The 24,615-nt window shown below is 42.7% G+C and overlaps 2 protein-coding genes across 2 annotated transcripts; both read right to left on the bottom strand.

Moving 5' to 3' along the window:
* Positions 1-340: 340 nt before the first annotated feature.
* Positions 341-2,795, bottom strand: gdf3 (growth differentiation factor 3). Its single transcript, XM_070915219.1, has 2 exons — positions 2,507-2,795; positions 341-1,194 (listed from the first exon to the last, which is right to left on the bottom strand). The coding sequence occupies exons 1-2, from the start codon at positions 2,793-2,795 to the stop codon at positions 341-343; spliced, it is 1,143 nt and encodes a 380-aa protein (XP_070771320.1).
* A 2,027-nt stretch (positions 2,796-4,822) lies between these two features.
* Positions 4,823-24,526, bottom strand: trappc10 (trafficking protein particle complex subunit 10). The gene is made up of 23 exons (XM_070914562.1): positions 24,466-24,526; positions 20,371-20,452; positions 19,238-19,373; positions 16,689-16,888; positions 16,126-16,321; positions 15,588-15,699; positions 15,197-15,444; positions 14,725-14,871; positions 14,110-14,224; positions 13,769-13,845; positions 13,442-13,533; positions 12,704-12,844; positions 12,184-12,293; positions 10,922-11,454; positions 10,547-10,688; positions 9,826-9,984; positions 9,217-9,446; positions 8,956-9,056; positions 8,564-8,687; positions 7,877-8,041; positions 7,382-7,562; positions 7,032-7,226; positions 4,823-6,353 (listed from the first exon to the last, which is right to left on the bottom strand). The coding sequence occupies exons 1-23, from the start codon at positions 24,524-24,526 to the stop codon at positions 6,106-6,108; spliced, it is 3,795 nt and encodes a 1,264-aa protein (XP_070770663.1). The 3' UTR covers positions 4,823-6,105.
* Positions 24,527-24,615: the final 89 nt, after the last annotated feature.

Here is a 24,615-nt window from a genome sequence, read left to right as displayed (position 1 = left end):
GGCCCCCAGGTCATTTGATCTTCAGACCTCTGATCTAGAGTGTGGATCAGTGAAGAAAGAAAGAAAGCTCCACTAAAATTAGGCAGTTCAGTCCTCCAGTGCAGCTTTATTGCAATTTTTATTAACATCAACCTTCATATTAAAAGATATGTCTAAACTTCTGTGAGAACAAACAAATACATGTTTTAAATTCTTTAAAATCACTGACAGCAAAGAACATTGTACATTGAAAACCTAATAAAGTAGAACTAGAAAAGGAGACTCTTTGGACCAAGAAGCTTAAAAAGTTAACTAGTTGATATTTGATAGTCAAGGGGCCAATCAGAAATGTCCACCAACCTCATCGACAGCCGCACTCGTCCACCACCATGTCCTGGTAATGTCGAAGCACCACGTTGTCATTGTTGTCGTAGTAGAGCATGGAGATCGGGGAGAGGCGGATGGGGACGCAGCAGGGTTGTGGCGTGCCGTGCGGGTCCAGGGAGTGCACCAGGGTCTGCAGGATGGCGTGGTTGGTGCCATTCAGACTCTCGCTGAGCGGGAACGGGCACTCGCCGTGGCAGTAGTTGGCCATGTAGCCCTGCGGAGCGATGATCCAGTCCTGCCAGCCCACGTCTTTGAAGTCTATGTAGAGGCGGCGGGCCTTGCACACGTTGCTGGGTGTCACGGGGAGGTGGACGGCGCTTCTTCTCTGTCTGGAGCGACACTGGTGAGGGTTGAGGGACACGGCCACCAGCGAGGCCTGGACCAGCGGCAGGTTGAAGGCTGGTTCCAATGGGAGGGAGTTCCCAGGGTGAAAAGAAAGAAGCTCTTCTGGATCTGCGCTGAGAGGCAGCAGCTCTAAAACCAAACCATAGTTGCGTCCCGGTTTGCGCCAGCTCTCCGCCAGCGAGGTGAGGTCCATGGTGATGGAGGTGGGCTCAGGCTGCAGCTGGACCGACTGGGATAGCAGGAGTCTGCGGTTGGCCTGGGGATTGGCTCCCCTCAGCGTGGCTCGAATCACTTTATACAGAGACACGCTGAGGGCCCGGGGCCCCTGCAGGATCTCTGCGGATCTGAAGGGCTTCCAGTGGAACTTGATCTCTAGCTGAGCCAGAGACAGCAGCTCCACGGGCTGCAGGACGGACATGTTGAAGAAAAGCTGCTTCTCCAGACAGGCCTGACAGCTGCTGCTCCAGCCGGACACCAGCCTGCCTGCAACACACCAGCAGGGAGAGGAGCATTTTAACAAGGACATTACAGTTTGTCTGGGCTTTATCAGGGTTTTTATTTAAGTGGAGACGGGCGGCATGATAATCTAAATAACAGACAAGAATAATATGTCATGACCAATTACTTCCCTCTCAAACACACGCTGGGGTCGGACAGTTTTACTGAAGCACATCTGTGCTATGACTTCGTGCAAACACCTTAGCTTTTTTCATCCTTTTTAAACTAAACGTGTGTTGTTATTATTAACACTTTGATCAATAAATAATAGTATATATTCTCTTTCTCATACATGTGTGCAAATGACTGGACCTGGACCTGTTTTGTTATGAGCCTGCAAGCTTTGCAGAAGCACATCACACATGCAACATGTGAATGTTTGGAGCCAGTTACAGTTTTTACAACGTGATGATTAAAACATGATTAATAAAATATGCCATTTGTGCTTCGTTATTCAACTTTAACCAAAATTGAATGATATGTTTGATGTACTGGACGTAGTCTCATATTCAACTTGCCAAGTCAATGTCTTTTGTACAGCATTCGATACCCTCTGTCTTTAGACCCTCGATTCAGATGAGGAGAAACCTCAGGAAGAGCAACAGAGGAGGGGTCGCTCTCCCAGGACGGACAGACAGACATGCAAGAGATGTCGTGTGCACAGAATAGACCAACATAATGAAATGACACTATGGACGATCATGATGACACAATTATAAACAGATTTGAACATATATAAAGAATATGGAACCAGGAGGATGTTTAACAACTTCAGGTGTCACCAAACAAACAAACTTGTGTTGTGTTGCAAAAAAAATGAATTTCTAATAAAAGGTTTAGATGTGGCTGCCATGTGAGCTCTACAGCGGAACAGGAAACAACATTTTTTAGGTGTTTCTCCGACGTTTAAGTCAGATTTTATCTAAAACAATGAATTACATGTATTATTCAAAAATGAAATGTGCACATTTTAAGAACTGTATGTGAAACACTTAATAAAAAATAATTTGATTTCTGACTTTGTTTTCAAGTCTTTATCTGGGAAAGTTGAGGGCTTAGGGAGCTAAGGGATCCTCTGTAAGGGGGACAATGCACTGTGGACTGAGGAGCCAGATTTGATTAACTGATTAAGAGTAACTGAAATGAATTAGAAGATTTAAAAGATACAATTCACATTTGATCTCTGGTCATGCAGAAGCAACTGCACTTTCTGGGTTTATGAGCATATGGGATCTTTACAACCATCAACATTATACATATACAAATATATAAAATCATAGAAATATGGTCTGGCTACCTTGGTCTTGCACGTATCGGATGATGTTGCCGCGGACTCCGTACTCTGACACCGTACAGGGGTCGCTCTCCTGGGCCTGGATGTTCTCTGACCTCCGGAACATCCTCCACAGCGCGGAGGGGACTTGGCGCCGGGGCTGGTGGCCCCCCGCGGGTCGGGGCCTCCCGGAGAGCCCCAGGGAGCTGAGGAAGAGCCGCTCCTGGCTCTTCATCTCATCCACATGTGAGAGAGCACACACGCCGAGTAAACACACCGCCAGCAGCAGCAGAGGAGTCATGTGTGGCCTCATGTTGGGTTGAACTCTTCTTCGCCTGTAACGCTGCTCCTGAAGAGCGCAGGACGTTTGTTTTAACCTGTGAAACCTCCCGGTGTGCAGCTGCATGATTATGTTAATGAGAAGCGGGCAGACAGGCCGGAGATAAGGTGAGGGGGGCGGGAACACATGCAGACTGATACCAGGTCTGGCCCCCAGAAATCAACACACGCAGATTTCTGCAAAACCGGACATGAGGTTTTCTTTTTTTAAAACACTGTTGAATGATGTTTTTGTAAATAAATGTGTAAGAGTTCACTGGCCCTGTAATGTCTCCAATCCACCCCTTAACAACTAGTTATAGATGAAAAACTTAGAATAGAAAGCTGTTTAACTGATTAAAGGGTCACTTCACCCAAATGATAAGTAAATAAATACATGAAATTAAAAATATCTGATATCTGCCTTCAGAGTCTGCTGTCCACTGAGGTACATGCTCCAACGACGTGCTCAAACAGCAAATACTACATTTGAAAATGTCAAATGCAGCATCAATACAGATGTAGAGTCGTGGTCACTCAGGACAATCACCTCACTAGTTGAGACCACTGTCTAAAGTCAGGAGATTCATCCTCTGTAGACCACAAATGTATCTTTCTCTCTTCTTTTTCACCTGCATTTTACATCTAAATTAATTTGTTTTCAACTTTCAGCCACTCCTTGTTTCACCCTTCTTATCCCCCTCACAAACACTCTGGGTAGAAGAGAAAAAAGACTGGCTCCCCCAGGTGGTAGTATCAAACATGACTGCGCACTACTAATGAGCGTGTCCATCCACAACCAAAGTATACAGTTCACTCACATGAGATGAGGAGACTGAGGCCGGAGATACACAAACCAAACTCAACAGAAAAAGAGCTGAACTGAACAGCACTTTATGCGCTCCAGCAGAGTTTATTACGCCACCTAGTGTCCATTTTAGGTGCTTCCTTACTGTAATTCAACAAACTGAACAACCACTCAGATCTCCCTAACTGATCCAGTGTGTGTTTCACTTGTATTGTCATGTATATGAAGCGGTGGTTCCCAGCGGCTCTGACTTGTGACACTTTAACAAAGTTTATAGTTCAACCAAAAAGTGAACTTTCCTTTTTAGGCAGAGTCATTTGAAGGATTTTCAGATGCTTGATGCAGTAAAAACATCCAATATTTCACAACAAAAAGCAAAAATTAGAAAACACCTTTCTTATCCCTGATCCTGTAAGCTCACAGATTTATCTCGGGACCCCTCAGAGGGTCCTGACCCCCATGTTGAGAGCAGCAGACCTCAGTATTCAGCTCAGTCTTTGCAAGTCAGTGTTGTCACTGTTCTCCTTAAGCACAAAAGAAAGTTGGAATGTTTTTCTGAATATGAGGCACAAGGACTTGGTAACTTAATCCATAAAAAATAAACATTTCAAAAATGACTCAGTTCATCAATTGTGTATATTTTGTCCGTTTGTCACATGTTACACGAAATGGCCACAAGTTTACAGCGTACAATAATATTTCAGACATTAGTGTTTTTCCAACTTTGTGTCACCAGTTTTCTCGTTCTTCAACATGACAGGGCCCCCCCTGTTCACAACGTCAGATCCATAAAGAAATGTTTTTCGGAGTTCGGTGTAGAACTTGACTGGCCTGCAGAGTCCTGACCTCAACACCATCCAACACCTTTGAGGTGAACTGGAACACCGACTACGAGCCCGGTCTCTTTTCCCAACATCAGTGTTGGACCTCACTAATGCTCTTATGACTGAATGGGAGCAAAAGCCTGCCGTCAGGTTCAGAAACCTGGTGAAAAGCCTGAAACCAGAAGAGTGGAGGCTGCTATAAACACCACATCGAGTCAGTTCCAATGATTTTTTAATATAGTTGGCAATCAAAGATGATTTTGATTTGAATCATTATTTACAGTTCAGTATGTACAGTGGTCAAAGAGGAGCAGGAGGCTGTAGTTACACTGTGTGTGCGCGCCGGGGGGGGGGGGGGGGGGGGAGGGGGGGGGGGGCAGGAGCAGCTGACATTCATCCTTTCAAATAAAACAAATGAATAAATCCAATAAATGACTTAATTAATTCATCTATTCAACACCTAACCGTACGTGTGCATAGCTTGGACACGGATTTGGCGACGCACACACACCCCACACACACACACGCACGCAGAATAAATATACACACACTGTACATGAACAATCCACTGATAGGTAAGACAATAGATAGACAATGAGCACTGGCTACTTAAAAGTCTCACCTGATCACACACACTCGCACAGACACACAGACCCTCACACACAGACCCTCACTCTCACACTCACACACACACACATGCACACGCACACGTGTCATCAATGGTGTCACATTTGAGAATTTTGTGCTGATGTTTGCGTTTGAGTCAGAGAGAATAAGTCGCTGTTTTAATTAAGTTATTTAATAAATCTTATTGCAAGATATCTCCATAATAATAAAGACTTTTCCATCCTGCAGGCACAAAAACTATTCTATAAAACTGATATTTAGCACAGTGTATAGTAATGTACATTTTAATCATGTTTTTTTTTACCAAACTGCAACATTTTTTAGATGTTCCAAAGCTTCATCTTAACAAAACCTCATTACAGGAAGGAATTTATCAGGCTGATATTATGCAGTCTGATCCCAGAATTAATATACCTCAACATACACCAGAGGGACTATTTTTTTGTATCGGCAGGACAGAAGAGTCTGTGAGGATTATAGCGTTTGTGTTTTGACTTCTGTAATATTTGTGATGAAAACAGCAGCTTATTTTGCAACTCGGCAAAAGTCTCAAATGTAAAAATGGGGACTGCTTGAGAGGGACAGCACTTACAGCCAGACACACTCAGTCAAAGTTACAGTACTTGAGTCGCTGATCGAGGCGTACACACACATCTAGGGCTTTGGTGCATCATGGGACAATCAGGACTGTGATTCTTCAGTTCGAAGGAGCGCGACAGGCGCCGATCTGATCGATCAGTCCATATATATATTTATATATTTATACCTATAAATCCATCCAATGAGCTATGTACAAAGTATGGCAAAGAAAAATCTTTATTTAAATTGTATCAGCAGATGTCATTGGCTCGTCACTGTCTCTAGTCCGTAATGTCTCCAGTGATGTGAACGTTTCATGCTTAGGGGTGAGTCCATACCGGCAACCTGCAGCGGTCTTCAACACGGACTCATGGACCCGATCTGCCCCAGAGCAAAAGCTCAGCAGAGTCCATCCAGGGCCTGGGTTCAGTTCTATAAGAAGGGGGCAGGTGGTCTCGCCACCAGGGTCATGTAGCGTTGACCTCCATGATGTGGTCGTCAGTGGCAGGCAGCACCAGGACCTGCCGTGTGTGGCTATGGTTGAACACCTGTCCGGGGCTGAAGGGCTCCAGACGCGGCATGGCTACTCCCTTCTGCTGCTGGTCGCCGCTGCCCACAGAGTGCACGCTGCCCCGGCTGCGGATGCTCGCAGTGTCCCCCTGGTCGTCCAGCGTCTTGTCCAGCAGGGACAGGCTGTCATTCTCCACGCAGCTGTCTGAGGACGGCAAGAAGAAAATAAATTACTGAGCGTCCACAGGGCACGAGCCAAAGATCAACAAGTCCATCTGCTATAATGAAAGAAAGATTCTCTTTTTTATTGTTGTTCTTGTTTTAACATCCCATAGTCTAGTTTCTAGATTTGACCATCACTCATTTCTGTTACAATTACATTTTACTCAACAACTTCGTTGCTGAGATCTAGAGATGATGAACAGTCCAACAGATCACAGAACGCTAACTATCAGTCCCCAATTCTACCAAATCTAATATGTCTGTTATAGCAGAAGGTTTGTGTGGAAGTGGCTTTGCTAAATCACAATGTTCTTCTTTTCAGTGTTACTGACGGACCGGTGTGATTTCCACTCGCAGTCCCAAGATAAATTTAAAGCTGGCCCAGAATGATAACTGAATGTTGACGGTTAACATGTTGATTTTTAACTGCCTTTTACTCCTTTAGGACATCTTTGTACAACTCCTCCTTAATGAGCAGCGTTTTCACAGCTTGAAAAAACAACTTGCTGCTGTTGGATCAGAGATTCAATATCATGTCTGCTGATCGAATGACTCTTAAGTGGCATCCCTTCTTTTTCTGCTACATAACAAATAGGGTGGCAGCGAATTCAAAAGCAGTGCATCTACTGTTTTCCAGGAGGTTGAGGTCTCCAGGTCTTACCGGGGTCTGGTTGAATGGCCACCGCTGCAGTGTGAGGCAGGTACTTCAGCACTTTGATCTTGGGGAAGGGCAGGTGTCCTGCAAACAGCGGCATCACCTCGATCTGCACCTTGTGGGTAGCGTCGGCCGTCATAGGCATCGACACCATCCCTGAACTCTTCCCGCACACCGCCCAGTTACTGCTGCTGTCAGCCACTGTGGACACACACACACACACACACACACACACACACACACACACACACACACACACACACACACAAGCTGAAGTCGCAGACTCACTATGACTAAATATGAACATACATACACATTTTGGAAACCCCAGACTAGAAGCCTTTTACCAGACATACCTTCATACAGAAGTTTGGTGGTTTTGAGGCCATCAGTGTCGGTCTTGCTGTCCTCTCCCATCTCTCCCTCTGCAGGTTCAGTCAGTCGTGTTATACACACCTCCAGCCCACAGAGGAAACCAGAGCGACAGTGCTGCTCACCAGCAGGAGGCGAGATCTCCGCTCTCACGCTGTACAACGTCTGAAAACATCAAACAGTTATTCACGGAGGGAAGGTCTCTCATTGTTGCAGGAGTGCTTAGAAAATCTAGAACTCACAAAATAGTACAGTACATGTGTTTTGTCATACATTGGCTTTATTGCACCATTTGAAACATTGCAACCATTTTTCCTACTTCATCCTATCCTGCACAACATAAACAGCTGTCCCTTGTTTTATTTGCATGTCCATGTTCAAAAAGATCGAGATATTTGAGCTACTGACAACACAATTACAGCTTCACTTTTCAAACTCTTGGAGCAAAGGAACAAAACTAAATGTTGAAGTGGACTTACAGTGACTCTCTCGAGCTGGAACTGGTAGTGGAAGGGTTTGAAGGCAGAGATGTCTTGCTTGAGCGGAGAGAAGTTGGCAGAGAAAACACACTGGAGACAGGAGGGCAGGTCGTCCTTCCACCTCACCTCCCACAAGCAGAACACGCTGTGCTTACTGCACAAGAGCTACACACACACACACACACACACAATGAAACATTTGAAGTAATGGTTGACGTAGTTTTGATGTTCTTTTAAACGAAACCAACACATGGGAGATGTGACAAACGGGGCTCCGTCCACATTAACGTGTTCAGATTGTTTTCAAAAAGTTTACATCTCAAACTTTAAGCAATAGATCAACTGGAGAACTGTAACATCTCTTCTTCCTGTTTCGGCAGGTAAACAGAATTCTGTAGAACTGCCATCTCATGGTAAAGAGTACACTTGACTGGATAGATCATTTTACTTGCTTGGTATTTGTCACTTCTGATTTTCTTCCAGATAATTCCTCCACAGGGACACATCCTGACCAGTTGGCCATTTTAAATCCTAAAGCTCCTCACCCTCTCCCTGCGGCTCAGCCCCGCTAAGGAAACTAATTTTGGCTGCTTGGAAACACAATCATTATTTCTGTCACTACCAAGAGTTCATGGCCATAAATGAGGATGGCAACAAAGTGGTCACTGTGTTTTTTTTTCTGCTCACCTGTTGTGTTTTAGTGTTGAGGGACTGCAGCTCCAGTGACGCATGCTGCTTCTCTGTCAGCTTCACTTCTGCCAGCGTGAAGTTCACATCTGACACATTCTGCACACACACCTGGATGTACTTCCTGTGGGGTCAGGTCAAAGGTCGAGGTTGGGGAATGTACATGGTAAAGAATGCTATGCTAATTTTAAATAAGTAAACTACAGATTCTTACATTTTGAGGATTTTGTGTGAAAGAACAAATTTCCCAAAGATTCCCACTGATAAACATACAATACAAAATGGTACCATCTTTTGAACAAGGTTAGGTAAGAATTTCCCTTTTATATTTTCTTTAGAAAATATTTTTATTTGTGACACAATCAGGCCTTTGTATGAGAATGGAGGCTCACCTGTTACCAGCAGAAAGCAGTGAGTGTTTGGTCTTGAAGGGGATGTAAAAGGTGAGGGCGAGCAGCGTGGAATAGATCGACCATGGACAGTCGATAGACATCTATGGACAGACACCAGCAAGACTATCAAATCTCTAGAAGTATCATGGGACAAAAAGTCTGTTGCAATATCCTAAAGCCCTTCATCAAAATAAAAGCAGCAAATCCTGACATTTAGAACCTGGAAATATAAGATTTTTAGTCTTTGTTAAAGGACTTTACCCTCTGGTCGATGGCGGTCATGGGCGTGTCTGGGTGACTGTAGCTGCGTGGTCGGTGGCGGACCTCGCCGTTGGTCAGCCTCTCATTGGCGGGCCGGTCGGACCCGGACGGGATGACGCACAGAACCTCCAGCTGGAACTCCAGAGTGTGGTAAGGAGGGGTGGGGGGCAGACTGATGCTGGTCACCTTCTCAGACGACTGGATGGACAGGACGCTTTCACCCACCAACTCTGAACACAGGAAGGGGACAGACAGAGAAGGAAGCCATCAGTATGTTTATAGGATCGCAAATACCAGCTTTATACAGGAACCTGATTTATTAAACATTATGTTCACAAGAAAAATGGCTTCACTCTGGTGATTAAGAGAAAACCAGTTCACAAAGTTTCAGATTTCAAACATGGTTTTTACATGTGGTCATGTGCACAACAAGACTTCAGAGACATGGATTTCACGAATCAAATCAATTATCGAGTACAAATCAATTGAAGTTCAACTAAACCCAAAACTGAAATAAGTAAATCTACTCCTAAGTGTCAGAGATAACCCCTTAAAATATTTGAATCCTCTGTACTTAATGGATGGATTCAGATAAAGCCTTTAACTGACCTGCAGCAGGGTTGGTGATGCGGGCGGAGCAGCTGGTGGAGGGCAGGATGGGCATGGTGTCTGTGTTGCTGAGCTGCAGAGCGTCTCCTTTCTTCACAGCGTAGTGACCCGTCAACAGAGTGAACTTCACTATCTGAGGCAGCCCGGCCAACAGTGGCTCTGAAAACACAAACACAACTACAGTGAGCAACGGTCACACACACGTACATGCTGCAACCTGGTTTACATATAATCATAAATGTGATATGTCTGAAGCAAGCGCTGTCTCAGGTGAAACTTCAACATGATATGTTAAATATTCATTATGATCAGTAACATGTAGAAGCACAATTGACCACAGTTTGTCATTAAAACAAAAGAACTGGTTATAAATCCAAATCTGTTGCTAAATATCAATAGACATTTTATGTTTTAATCAGTATTTGGCAAAATACTGAACTTGAACTACCTCCAGTTCATGCATGCTGAAGAAATTCTCCTTTTTCAAAAAACGAAATCAAAATGCAGGCAGAAAAGCATCACATTATTTTATTCTGTGAGGGTCACAGCTTTGCAGGTGATGGTCTTATGGTCAAGAGAAATCAATATGCTTGAGTAAAAACGTGTAATTGTATTGTTTTATGAAATGACCTTCATGATGTGCAAGCAAAGAAACATGAAACAAAAACCACAACCTCAGATTTTAAGCATTCATGTCACCCATCATACAAAAAAATCAGACCTGTGAGAGGCTCCACGGTGAGTTGGGGCTCCTGAGAATAGACTTCATACTGGACTGACGGGTAAATATGAGGCAACACAAACTGCACCTGACCCACTGTGGCATACAGCTGACGCAACGTGTAAGTACCGGGTTGTCCACTCTACAGATAACAGAGAAAAGACAACAGAAAAGACGGAAAGTAAGAAAATAAGAGGCAAGTTTTATAAACAGATGGGCAAAGGTTGAGGGGGGGTGAAAAACACGCATTAAAAAACAATAAACAGTTACTTCCCAATCTCCCCTCTGAATGTCAAACACCAATTAACTAGTTTACCATTTCAAAAGGTCACATTTTAGTTTTTTCATTTGAGGCAGAAGCAAAGTGTCTCTTACTGGTGCTGTGAATATGATGCTGTTGTTCCCGGGCTCTAACGTTACATCCTGCACTTTCAGCATCTGTCCTCCTTCCTTTATGGCAACAGCAGGAGGGCTGACACAGTTGGGCGTGTCCGGTGGCGAGTTGCTGTCATGACGACGCATGACCAGATGAGTGTTTTTACACACCACTCCTGTAGAGTTGAGAGAATTGTCCGAAGGACTCCTGTCCTGAATCTCGTCTAGCTCCAACGGGGGACCGGCGGCTGAGGAGGAGGGGGGACCCGCTGACGAATTACCCTGGTTAAACTCTACTGTCCCTGGGTTTGTTTGTCTCTGAGCTCCCTTACACCTTCCATTAGTCCCTCCACGTTCCAGGTCAAAGTGAATGCTAGCTGCTAGTTGCTGTATGCGCACTGACACGGGCATAAAACATCGCAGCGTGAGCTCCACCTGCAGGACGGCTCCAGAGTGCACCGAGGCTGTGGCTGGACGGAACTGTAGCCGCGTGAGTTGAGAAAAAACACTCATGCTGAGAGTCACTTTTTGAGCTGTGGAGAAACAAAATAAAATCTGGTGTTAATGGAGTACATATTTTGCCGTTTACAAGAACAAGACTAGGTCGAAACCTAGTGTATGGATGGACCTTGTGTGGTCAATGTGCTCCTCAGGATGTAATTCAGGACTTTTCGTGCCTATTCATGTTGAAAGAGCAACTGCAAATGGGGAAACACCAACGCTTGTTTATAGACCTGGACCCGCTTTGCTGCCTATAACACAAAATGAAGTGGTGTTTTCCTCCACTGATTCTAATATTGAGACACCTTGAAGTACATAATCATCACTGTTAAGTGAAGTTAGATTCGCCTGGAATTGATTAACTGGTAACCCAAGAAAAAGTATACCCAAGTACTGTTGCAGCCTCCAGATGAATTGGTTAACAGTGGTTAAATTGTTAACTGGAAGTGATCACAGACAAAAACTAGCCAACTATTGATCAATTATTTGGCTAGGTAGCTTCATAGGCCATGTGGCCTCTGTTGAATAAAAGCAACAAGTTCAGATCCTCTACTGAGGTTATCTAAAATCATTGTGTGAAATCTCCCAGTCATCAACTGAGGTAGAAATAGAGGTGGTAGGTTGAAGCAAAAGGGGCACACGACCCATAGAAAGCACTGAACATCACAGACTGATGATATAGAACAGAGAATATAAGATTATTATAGATAATTTAAGTGTTGTGTTGTAAAGATCAACTAGTATCAGTGATGATCACTTACATTGATCTCCAGAGTTGCCAGCAAAAGTCAGAATTTCTTGACAAAAGTGCTTCCTCTCCTCTGTGGTCAGATTCACATCACCAGCCAACAAGGCACTGGTTTGCAAGTAGCTGCGGTGGGTTGTAAAGGAAACCAAACACTACAGTGCACTGGTGCAGGAACAGCACCTTTATCAGGTCAACACAGAAACCCTTTGTTAACTTTTAAGATTTTATACCGCAAATGGCCTACTTTAACCCTGACTGAAAAGATATGACTCAAAGCTGATTACTGTATTGATTCTCAAAGTTAGAGCATTATAAAAAAAATGTATACACTATTTATATCTGAATCTTTCACTACCTCATGGAGCGACTTGTATTGCAAAGTATGTAATTCTTTATCAAAAGGCACCTTAAAACCATCCCATATCTTTTAGGGTATTAACAAAAAAAAGGCCTGCAGGACCATCTTGCACCCTGAGGCTTATTTGCTCTCATAATTTTATCTCGGCACTCCTGGTTGGTGAGTTGAAGGATACTCTTCAGTTCTGCCCAGCAGCTTCTGACACTCAGCAATCTGTTTCCTGGTGTGAGTGACAGGGAGGCTCCATCCCTCTGATACATACGACTTCAGAGCTTCCTGTAAAAAGGTTTCTGCCCGCTCAGGATCCCCCTTCCTCCTAACAAACACACACAAACAAACACAAATATATCACCTTGTTTTTCACATCAACAGAAATAGAGATTACTGACAGAATGTGTGCTTGTCTACATATCTTTCAAATCATACTTAAAAACTAAAGACCAAAGTAAAAGCAGACAACAGATAGAGATTACAGATAGAGACTGTCACTTAGCATAAACACATTTTTTTCTACTGTTGTAAAAGGTATCATTTTGCAGATCAAAATATATTTCTGCTATTAGCTGGTGTTTGGCATCAGCTGATTGCTCTTTAAAGTCCCTTCAATCTACAGTATGTCTAAACACAGCAAAAAGAAACCGGTCACTGTATGATGAGTTAGACCTCTAATGAATGTTTTCGAAATGTTAATTTCAACTGCACTTTTCTGGCTTCACATTTATTTTAAAACCCTGTCACACCCATGGTACCACATTATTCATTTATTTACGTTTATAAGCAGTGACTGATTGACAGTTCTGGAGAAGAGGCCTAATCAGCCAGAACAACTGAAAATACCAGTGTGGATGTGCAAAGCCTTTGAGGTGATATTGAGACCCATGTGTGCCCCAATGGAACAAGCAGGTTTCCTTACATGTAGAACTCAGCCAGGCTTTTTCCCACCAGTCTGGCAGACCTCAGCCGGCCGATGGCCCTGTACATCTCCATAGCAGCATGAGAGAGTTCCTGATGCAACAAGAGGCCAACAAGGTGGTCATGGTGGAGGAAGAGGGTGAGAGGGAGGGGAAGAAGAAGAGAGGAGAAAGATAATCAACTGAATGCTTTCCACTGAGGTTTCCAGGAGGTTACATCAGAAAAAAAATGATTTAAAAATTAGGACAGGAATTTAAAGAATGTGTTAACATCCTGCTTTGCCAACGACTGAAATACAACATCAAGCTGTGGCAAGAAATTGACTTACAAGATAGTGTCTTTCAAAAGCTTCCACAGACGACAAGGCTTCTTTCAGCTTTTTGTAAGGGCTCTGCAAACTGTTGACTGTGGAGGAAGACAAAGGGAAATAAAAAACAAGGAACAGATAGTTATCTATCGTCTTTCAAATAAGAGTCAAGCTTCTTCATTACACCTTAACCAACATGATAGGTCAAACAAGCTCGGACTTCTTTCAGTGAAAAGGAAACTCCAACCCTAAAGGCCCTGACACACCAAGCTGACTAATGGTCTCATTACCAGCCAGCAGGACTTGAAAATACTTTCTAACATTACACTCATTTCATTTAACAGCAGAGTCTGAAAACTCACCAGTCTCAGGCCTCTCGTCTCCCAGTCCGGCCAGCAGATCCACAGTCCTGTTCAGGTCCTCAGATGTGGGTCCCTTCTCTGACACCAGGCCACAGAGTTCCCCCAGAGACTTCAGCTGGAGAAGGCAAACAGGAAAAAATGATTCAATTATGAAAACACTTTTCTCATTTGGAGAAAACTATATCATATATACGATATTGACTGCTCACTATTTAAATGAATGAGTAAATAATTTCATCCTCTTAAATGCCAGAGTCAGAAAGGTACTCCTGCCACGCACCAGTATAAATGCTTTTTACTGACAACATTCATTGTTGTCTAGATCTTCTAGTTTTCTCGTGCTCTAACTTGAACGAAGTGACCAAACTTGGACAGACACATGAATTTTCTGCAACATTACACAGAAGAAAATCACGTGCACATTATACATTATCAATAGTCTTAACAGCTTGATGGAGACAGATAATGCGTGAAGACGACCTGTATTGAAAGCTTCCTTCCTTCTATGTCTGTTTCAAATTAAGCATGTTTCAAATGAACCAGGTATCATGACACATCCTGGAAGTTACACAAGTGGCCAAAGCTGAAGCTACATGATTCAGTAGTTTTTGTTACCTTGTCAGTCGCGTAAGCCCACAGCCCGACAGTATGCGAGCAGTTTGCAGCTAACTGGGCCTGATCACAACAGCCCTCGATCCTGTGCAGAACCTCCAAGCAGCTGAGAAACACCCAGCAGTCAAGAGCCCCCTCCAGCACCGACACCTGAACAACAAGAGCAACAACATATACATATATGATGAGTGACACTTTCAGTTCAGTACATTTAAGTGTTCAATGTAGGTTCGTTGTCCATCCATCACAGTATGGATAACGATGATTTCTAATTATTTAGGTATATTTAGATTATCTGACCTCTTGCCTAGTGAGTTCTAAACATTCCACAGATAAACACTTTCATATTTCCAAAGAGATGAACTTATGTAGCTTGTTCAAGCCAGAGCTTACAATTTGGTATTCAGCCTGTATAAAGTACATGTTGATTAAAGTATAAAGTACATGAATAATGGCATTGTAGGACTGTGTTTACCTCCAGCAGGCGTAGCTCCTGCACACAGTTGTGCAGCAGCTCCAGGGCTCTCTGGGTGACCTCCCAGGGCCTCAGGAGGAAGATGAGTAAGGTGCACTGGCGGGAGAAAAGGTAGCTCCTCAGATCTAACAGGCTGGCCTCCCCACGCTGGATCCCATCCCTCTTCTCCATGTCAATGGGCCGCCGAAGCAACAAGCCGCTCCAGCTGCGCACTGGGGCGCAGAATGAGCCAAGCCAGTTAGCTGTATCTGTGGACAGAAACAGACCCGTCAGACAAAACCTAAAACTAGAATGGACCTTTGATCTTGGAAACAGAAAAAGCTCATGTTTATTTTACTAGAGAGGACTTCTATATTGAAACCAACCATAGCATTAAGTCGTGGTTACTTACCTCCAGCTCCAAAGTTTAGAACATATTGGGTAAAAAGAGCATCTAGTTCATCATACTGGACCAAGGCATCTTCAAACTGCTGCAGCATCTCAAAAACAAAGGCCAGCTCCTCCTGCACAATCACACATACACACACACACACACACACACACACACACACACACACACACACACACACACACACACACACACACACACACACACACACACACTTGTGAGACACACCTGAACTGAACACTTAAACACCGTAATCTACAACTGCAGACAAGGCAGACTTAGAGAGAGCATCAACACCATCAACACTGAGGCTGAGAGCCCCACTGAGCTTTCTGAGGTTGATTTCATTTTATTATCTGTATTTAAAAGACACAGAAACAGCGGATATAAAATCTGTAGTTTACGTGAAGGGGCATACACATGTTTTTATGCCTTTTCACTCCAGTCAGTTTCAGTCATGACACAGCCTCTGCCTCTCTTTCTTTGCAGACAACCCGATCACAACATCTAAAGTCCACATGTCTGTTGGTTTTCTGGGTACCTGGACCATGAAGTATTCACAGAAGCTCCAGCCAGGCTGGGTGCGTTTCTCTCGGAGCGTACGCATGTCGTCTTCGAAGCGACCCAGGTTCTTGGTGAAGGACATGAGGAGGAGAGTTCGCAGCTTGAGCAACAAGGAATTCCAGGATTCCTGAGACCGAGACGAGTCCTTCAGAGGATCTGACAGCACCACACACCTGCGTCAAAGAGCAACAACCTTTATATACTCAGGGAAGGTTGAATCAACATGGTTTCTTATATTCAGCAGGGGTTACGTTGCCAGCTGTGAGAACATATGAAAAGGGCAGCAATAAATGATTCTCTTAATTTTCGGGTTAATGTTAATACAATAAATAAAATAAATTTCAATATAACTGTTTTATCATTTAGTCTACAAAACAGAGAAAAGCAGGAAATGCTCATATTTGAGAAGCTGGAAACAGAATATTTGGTGTTTAATTAAAAGATTGTCAAAATTGTTTTCAAATAATTTTATGTCAGTCAACTTCTCATTTTCATTGTTTCACCTGAATCAACTTGTTTATAGGGGAGGAGTGTCCTCACCTGTCATTCTGCTTGTTGCAAAAATCACTGCGGATCTTGTCCACGATGGACGACCGAGGCAGGATGTTGGTCTTGTTCTTCTTCTTGGTATCGTTGGTCTCCACGACGATGATGACCCAGTCTGCTGAGCTGTGAGTTCGCAAGCTGTTCTGCCAGCGCATCATGTCCTCCTTCACCGAGCTCTTATAGACCTCCGTATCCTACAATTCAGGAAAATACATTTATTATTATATGAAATATAATTCTTTACAGCAGGAGGTTGATGAAAACAATCCTGTCACTGTGATTGCCTCATGTGAACGCCCAAAATGATGTTAAAACATGAATATTATAGGTGGAAGGAATCCTATCTGAAAGATATGAGAGAATACCGCATGTTAAGTAAAAACAACACAGATGTTTTTCACATAAACAGAGTCATTTTTCACATAAACAGAGTCATATAAAAATGATGGAGGAAAAGGAAAAGATGCTTCTCCTTTAAGTGACTGCATGTTGCACTGAATGAGGAAGTTTCCACATCAGACGATATCAGAGGACGGAAACTACAAAAGGAATCCTGGCCAGCAAGTTTACATTTTATGATGACGATATTAACCTGTAGGCTCCTGAATGTTGTGACGCCCTGCTGATGTTTTGGAAGTGCACTTTAAGTTACAGTTTGTAGGATCATTTTTGCACGCGCAATCACGTTCATAGAAATTAATTAATTTAGTCCTCTTATCTTTGAAGCATTTATTTAACTGTGCCACTGAAGGTCTGGATTGACTTCTGTATAACTTATGGCTATACACACCCACGGAAAACCTACACAGGTGTCTTCAGTCATACTGATCAGATCTGTCGGACTGTCCTCTCAACGCACACATTATTTACATACAAATACAGATGTGACTGGTTGGTTACAGCCTGTCCAGGTCAGAGCTCGATGGTTTTAACTTGTCTTCACCACCTGCCATATTGGCCTGCAGTGTGCAGAGGACTTGCTGCTCCTTGTAGAAAAAAAAGGGGAACCTGCAGCCCAAACTTGCTGCCACATTCAGTCCACTTACACTGTCAAGACTGTGTGAGCGTGCACAGACTGTGTTTGACTGACATCTCCCCGATTCTGCATTTAGCTTTCTTACACGTCTTCCAGCAGGACAGCCTCCACCTGTTTAAATGCCGCAGTTTACCTCTTTATTTACATCCTCCCCTTTAAAAAGGAGTCCACTCTGCGGCTGCAAAATTCACATAGTCTTCATTGCAGGTCTATTGTATTGACTTGTAATACTGTGCAGGTGTTAATGTTACTGTGTCCATACTGAATACACATACAGGCTCACTACTCCCACACTAGAGGCACAGTCCTTAGGAAATGTCATGAGTCACGAGCTGATGACAGCACTTCCTTAAACTAACCAGCTGCTCAGTCAGCAGCAGAAGGTTCCTGCTTCCCTTCTTGTTTTTCTCCCGTCTACTATCCCCGAAGCTGCCTTGCAAAGTAGATGTCAAGTTCAGTTTAGGCTGCAGACTCCAAACAAGTGCAAGAAAGCCATGTGCACAATATTGCAGATACATTTGAAAACGTATTATTTTCTCCTTCTATCCATACAAAGATGATCGTTTTCACTCCACAAAACTGAGCTCGTAAAAAATGCTGACACACAATTGAAAACAGACAGGGAAGATACAGCTTCACACACAGTGGGAAGGAGTTATGCCACCATGATCTTAACTCAGTGAACTTTTATATCTCACAATACGAGTTTGCATATCTTGCATACAGAGCTGTCTGTGACCTACTTTTGCCCAGATAGGGCGCCCATAAGCACTCATCTATTCTTGGAGGGTAGAGAAGCAGACATTGCCTCTCCTCCAGAACACGTGGAATAAACAAACTTTATCAAGATTCTGCTCTTGTGACTTTCTGGACAGAAAACGTCGGGTAGCAGCAACATTCAAAAAGCAGACTTTGTGCCGCCACCACTCTCTGTGATCAATGAATTTGCACGTAAAACATAACTGATCACACAATAAAAGTGTTCTCATTGATGTGTCTTTATATTTATTATGTCAGATTCATGATAATGACCATAAAACAGCAGCATATTTGTCATGAGTCTTAGTTAACAGGAAGCTTTTCTTACCACAAATCAAATCATCAATCATGCAACTATATAACAATAACATCATCTGTGCTGTGGATTGGACTACACTGAAACACAAAACAAATGTTCACAAAGTCATTATAGATCTTTTAATCAACTTGAGGACCCCAAAGATAGAGTAGGGTTGTCAACACAATAGCACTCGAGTCGATAGAGTCGAATTTAATAGAACAGTCGTTTATTGTCCCACTGGAACAAGAAGTTTGTCTTCGGGAGAACTGTGAGCTGCAAAATGTTAAAACAAGCCTTCCTCGTATCGTAACTCAGTCTGATAACGCACAATAATTAATGTTTCCCAGCAGTACTGTTAATTAAATTACTGAGTGACTGCATGATTGAGGTTGTTGTGCAAAGTGTGTGTGTGTGTGTGTGTGTGTGTGTGTGTTTTAAGCTACTCACACAGCAGTCAGTCCAGTAGATGTGGAGGAAGGGGAAGGTGAGGAGAGCCTTGTTGCCCTCCTTGGGGAGGAGCTCCTCTTTAAACTGGACAAAATTAGCTTCAAGGTGGATCATTTTTGGTGCACGGCCGTACGTCCTGCACAGACAAGAAGGCAGGGTTTTATAGGATCAATTACATGGTGTTTACGATTAATATTGTTTTCATTGCTCCATGACAAAATATGGCTTTTCATAGACTTAAGCTCCACATTCAACCCCATAAACACAGTCAAGCTCTAAAATAAATACCAACCCTTGAATCTGTCACTGGATCAGCAGCTTTCTCAGAAACTTAGTTTAAAAGTGTTGAAAGGAAAATTCAGTTTATTGTCATAGTCATTGACTAATACTGTCCTTTATCAATTCCATAAGTATTTCTAATTTATCTGTTTTATATTCCTTGTTTGATAAACTGCTTTGTTAACTTACTATTACATCCTTCCCCTTTAACCTTCAATACAATAACCCCCGGGGCTGTGTTCATTCAGCCTTATTAATCTCACTCCAAAAAGCATGGGACAAATAGTGTAGCGATAAATTTACCCTGGTCATGGTCAATAATCTCCTACTAAATACATCTAAATGCAAGTATGTCACATATCAAAACTCTGATACTCATCTCTGATGTCATTCATTGGCTCATTCAAATTTCTTGGCACTAATAAGTAATAACCTTAAAGGGAATATCAATACAGACATCATATAAAAAAGGATAGCAGAGGGAACGAGGCACAGCGTCTCTGACCCTGAACACAGCACCACTACTATTCAAACAGTTAATGAACAGTTTTATATCTCTGTACATCCTGCACTCACTACTTCCTATGTGCTTCTTGTCTTTTACTTCAATATTTCATGCATGTAATGTTTAGTGGTTATTATTGTGGCTATATAAAAAATGTAAAATACATTGTGTGGTGTGATTATGTGTGATTAATGGGAGTGTACAAATATTCAAGAGCAGCCCATCCACTACATCCTCCAAAATGACCACAGACCACTCTGACCTCTCCCTCACACGGTGGGAACAGAAAGTGAAAATTAAACTAAATGACTATGTTTTTCCATCATGCATTCACCAGGGCAATACTCACCTCCTCCACTCCATTGGCTCCCTGGGAAGTTGTTGGGCCAATGAGGTATAGAGAGACGTAAACAAGCTCTGGTCTCCCGCACCTGTGATGAAAGGGGCAGGACAAAGACCGTTCAAAAATTAGGTCAGAAATGAAGAACTCAAACGGCTCACGCGGAAATTAAAATCCTACCCATTGTCCTCATAAAAATAACTCTGGGCAAAAGATGAGCTCTCTGATTTTGTTATAGTACCCCAAATTCTTCCCATTTGACTTCTCAAGGGTTCAGTGTAAAGGGACATGGAGGTTACACATAACGGTACAAAGTGAAAAATGCTACAACGAATACTTAAAAAGACAAATCTGGCAGAAAGACAGAAATCAGCTATAGTCCGTATGCTTTTAAACCACACGAATCAAGAAAACCTCTGACAGTGAACTTTGTCACAGACATGAAAACACAGATAAACTCATCCAGCAAACACAGAGAGGCTGAGATGTGATCTTCATTTTTGAGAATGTGGTTTTGCCAGGACAGTCTGATTTGTTGCACTCTCTTCTCAAAGGCTCGAGTCCATCAGACATTGAAGGAGTCAACGTCCTGTAGTGCTCACTGCCTCGCTATCTTCCCTCTGTTGTTTAACAGCCCTGTGGATCTACATGATGTGCTTCCTTGAATCAGTAAACTTGTCTTACTTCTGGTCTACATCAGGGTTTGCTGCATGAATTCTCATGTCTTACCAAAACAGACAGATACTTTTAGAAATGTGTATTTTTCTTTTGTATGTCTTGGGCACAGGTCATTACTTGACTGTTTCTGATTTACTTGATTTGTCACTTAACAGCATATAAGCTGCAGACTAACTGACTACATAACACTGGGAGCACCAGCCCATTTTTTAGGGGAAAAATTTCATTTGACTTTTTAAACTGTCACTTCTGTCTTTTCTGCTGACTTGAAAGCTTTGGAAATAAGCTCTGTATTGCAATCAATTCATATTTCTGTACACATTTCATGCTTTCTTTCTTTATTGTGCTTTAGGGAGCTTCATGTTGAAAATGTGTGACTGAACTGACAAACAGAGTTTTCTGCGCAGCTGTTTAAAACCATCGAGAACAGAAAATAGCCACACATATGTGTGATGTGTGATATCTCGACATCTGTGATGTCTCATCTCGATCCCTCTTTTTTAAGAAGTAGGACTCAAATCTATGCTGTATTGTGTATTCACTGCATTACAAAGAGCTTTTAGTTTCAGAGTGAAGACGGCTCAAGTCATGACATTTACATCACGCTTGTCCCAGCGGGCTTTACAATCTGCTCAGCATGCAACACCCTCTATCCTTAGACCCTGTATCATCACTATGTAATCTCTACATACAGCATGTACCTAGGTGAACAGAGTCTGCGCCATTTTAACACACACACACACACACACACACACACACACACACACACACACACACACACACACACACACACACACTCAGCAACAGCTATAAAAGGCTCAACTGTCAGAAAGCAGAAAAGATCAAGGACTCAACAAAACCTTTGTCACCCCTGATGGCCAGGAAAAGACCACCATGCTCACTCCTCACCAGTGCTTTCAAGTAAAAATCTGCCCCTCAGATCATCTTATACTGCTCAGTATGGGAAGCACATTTTAAAATGAAAACATGACTACGAGATTAAGGTGCTGACGCTCAGCTTTAATTTGAGGTGTTTTACATTGCAGTTCATCAGCTGATGAATGTGTGTGAATGAGAGTCAGTCAGTAATCTCTCCCATACGTCTCCTATGCTGTGTGGATCCACTTTTAAGGTTGGTCCATCCTCCAAATCATCAACAGTCCTGTGAACCAGGCCGACACCTTGCCACTGATGACTGGTAGAATCCAGTCCAGCTCAACAATAAAATGACTTCAATCTCACAGCCGGTGCTCCATTTCAAAATTGCTCAATTGTGATTCATGGTAGCTGTGTGCATTTTGATAAGTAGTGACTTGTGAGACTGAAGTAGTTGTTAAAGCTACACTGGAACTGGGCCACATCCAATGAACTGCATATAAAGCCCATTTTAGAAATAGCCCCCAAGGGTAAACAGGACTACTGGTCCTACACTGCTCACCCAGTGCTAATGTAAACACCCTAATACATCCTACAAGATGAACGTCAGCACTTAAACCTCACAGTGAGCTCTATTTGAATCCAGTGTGCTGGACATGGGCCAACACATTTCCTTGTCCTGTTTGGCTGCATTGTAAATCAATTAGCCTGTCTGCTGCCCACTGCTTAACACCTGGACAGATGAAAAAAACATTACTGGATGTGGAGTTTTGCTTTCTGACATATGTATTTTATATTTGAGTAATTTGAATGAGCAATCACCACCGTAACAAAATATGAACTGGTCACTCTTACAGTTCATGGCTGCCAGTAAACACTGGTCTTTTCAGTGAGAGTGATTCAGTATTCTGATCTGAAACTGGAAGCCGAATGGCATTATTAAAATACAGCAGTACACACATTTAGTTAATGCATCCGTGTGCGTTAGATGATATCATTAATCTTTCCAAGGTCTTAAAGCTACAGTATAAAACTGGACTATGAATGTGCAGGCTATCAAAAACTGCAATCAAATACAACCCTGCAAAGCAAACACAAATATAATCCCTGTGACCATGTGAGTCAATCTGACACAAATAATAGCAAAACTTCAAGACTGCTCATCTTGCTGGGGACAGTGAAAGTTGTACATTCATAACGTAATCTTTTTATTCATAAATCTATAAATCAATGTTTAGGTGTATGGTCTATATGTATAGTCTGCAGCAATGACAGAAACATAGAAAGAGAGGTCATTCATGGTAGCATCTCTAACCCCTCTCACAGAACTCTGGTGTTTTCTGCATCCATCTTGAGGCAACTGGCGACTTACGCAGTGAACCTAAAAATACATTTCACTGCCCACTGTTTAATTATATATTCTGTCTTGCAAATACCCTTTTCTACCTCAGCCTTAGTTTGTGTCTCTTGTGTAACTATCCGTTTTACAGTTAAGACTTGGCATTGGTAATTACACTGAACTCTCAGAAATAAGCTACCAGAACATGTCAGGTCATGTCCATAATCTTAACAAAGACTCTTCTGCCTAATTATTCCCTCCACAATAAAGCAAATTAGAATTTGAACCGTTCCTTCACCAAACAAAGTTGCCAAATGGAAAAGATAACTGTTCACTTGCCATCTTTGCTAAGGTCAGAGAATTTAGAGAAATGGGCTGACATTCTGCACCACTGTCCACATGTATGTGCCCCTGCTAATTCATTTAGACTAAGTTGCTTTATTTATGAATATAATCATCAATGCAAAAGTCACAAATGTAACCAAGGATGCGTTCAGAGGCATTCACCTGAGTTAGGACATAACATAACCCCTCAGGTGTTATCAGATGTGACTTAAATTTTAAATCCACCAATAAATCCCACTGTTCACACCCATGATTCCCTTTCATATTCTGACTTCCCAGTGCCTGTGTCTGCTCCCATACTGGGGCACTTTTGGGCCACTCTGTCCTAAAAATGGAGCAGCCTGCGGTGTTAAGTGAAGCTGGCACCCAAAACCAGAGTCGGCTCCTAAAATAACCCCTACAAGCAGCTTCCATAAGACTCCAAGCGATTTATGAATGGCAAACTGACCCCGATGCTCAAACATCATGCGGTGACTGCTGTCTGAGCTGCTAACAGAGGAAACTGTGGCTGTCAAGCAGGGAACAAGGTGATATACTTCCCAAAACTGCAGCAACTAGCCGTGACGTTATATCGTTAGCTAGGCCTGTTAATCAATGTAGCTACTAGCCAGCTGAAAGAGATACCGTTTCCCTGTGTGAACATTGAGCCCAGACAGCGGTGCAGTATATAAGTATGAAAATATTATACCCTTGACAAATAGGAATTACGCTGCCAATCGTCTCACACACGCAGCGTCTACAAGCTGGCTAATACAGGTACCAGCTAGCCTAGCTAAAACAAGCTAACGCTAATGGGTATAGCTAGCTGGCTAACTGTCAAGACCAGAAAAAATAAGACTGAACGTCTCCTTTTAATAAACACTCACATGTCACAATCGGCTTGTTTTCCATAGTGTAGATGATCGGCTTTTCCTCTTGACACTCCATATGTGTTAGCGATAGTACTCCATGAAAATGACATACAAACAGAGCTTTATTATTAGTAAATGCTTATGTATGCAGTTGTGTTGAATCGA

The sequence above is a fragment of the Enoplosus armatus genome, chromosome 11 (assembly GCF_043641665.1).
Source record: "Enoplosus armatus isolate fEnoArm2 chromosome 11, fEnoArm2.hap1, whole genome shotgun sequence".
NCBI lineage: Eukaryota > Metazoa > Chordata > Actinopteri > Centrarchiformes > Enoplosidae > Enoplosus > Enoplosus armatus.
This window is presented reverse-complemented; position numbering and strand designations above follow the sequence as displayed.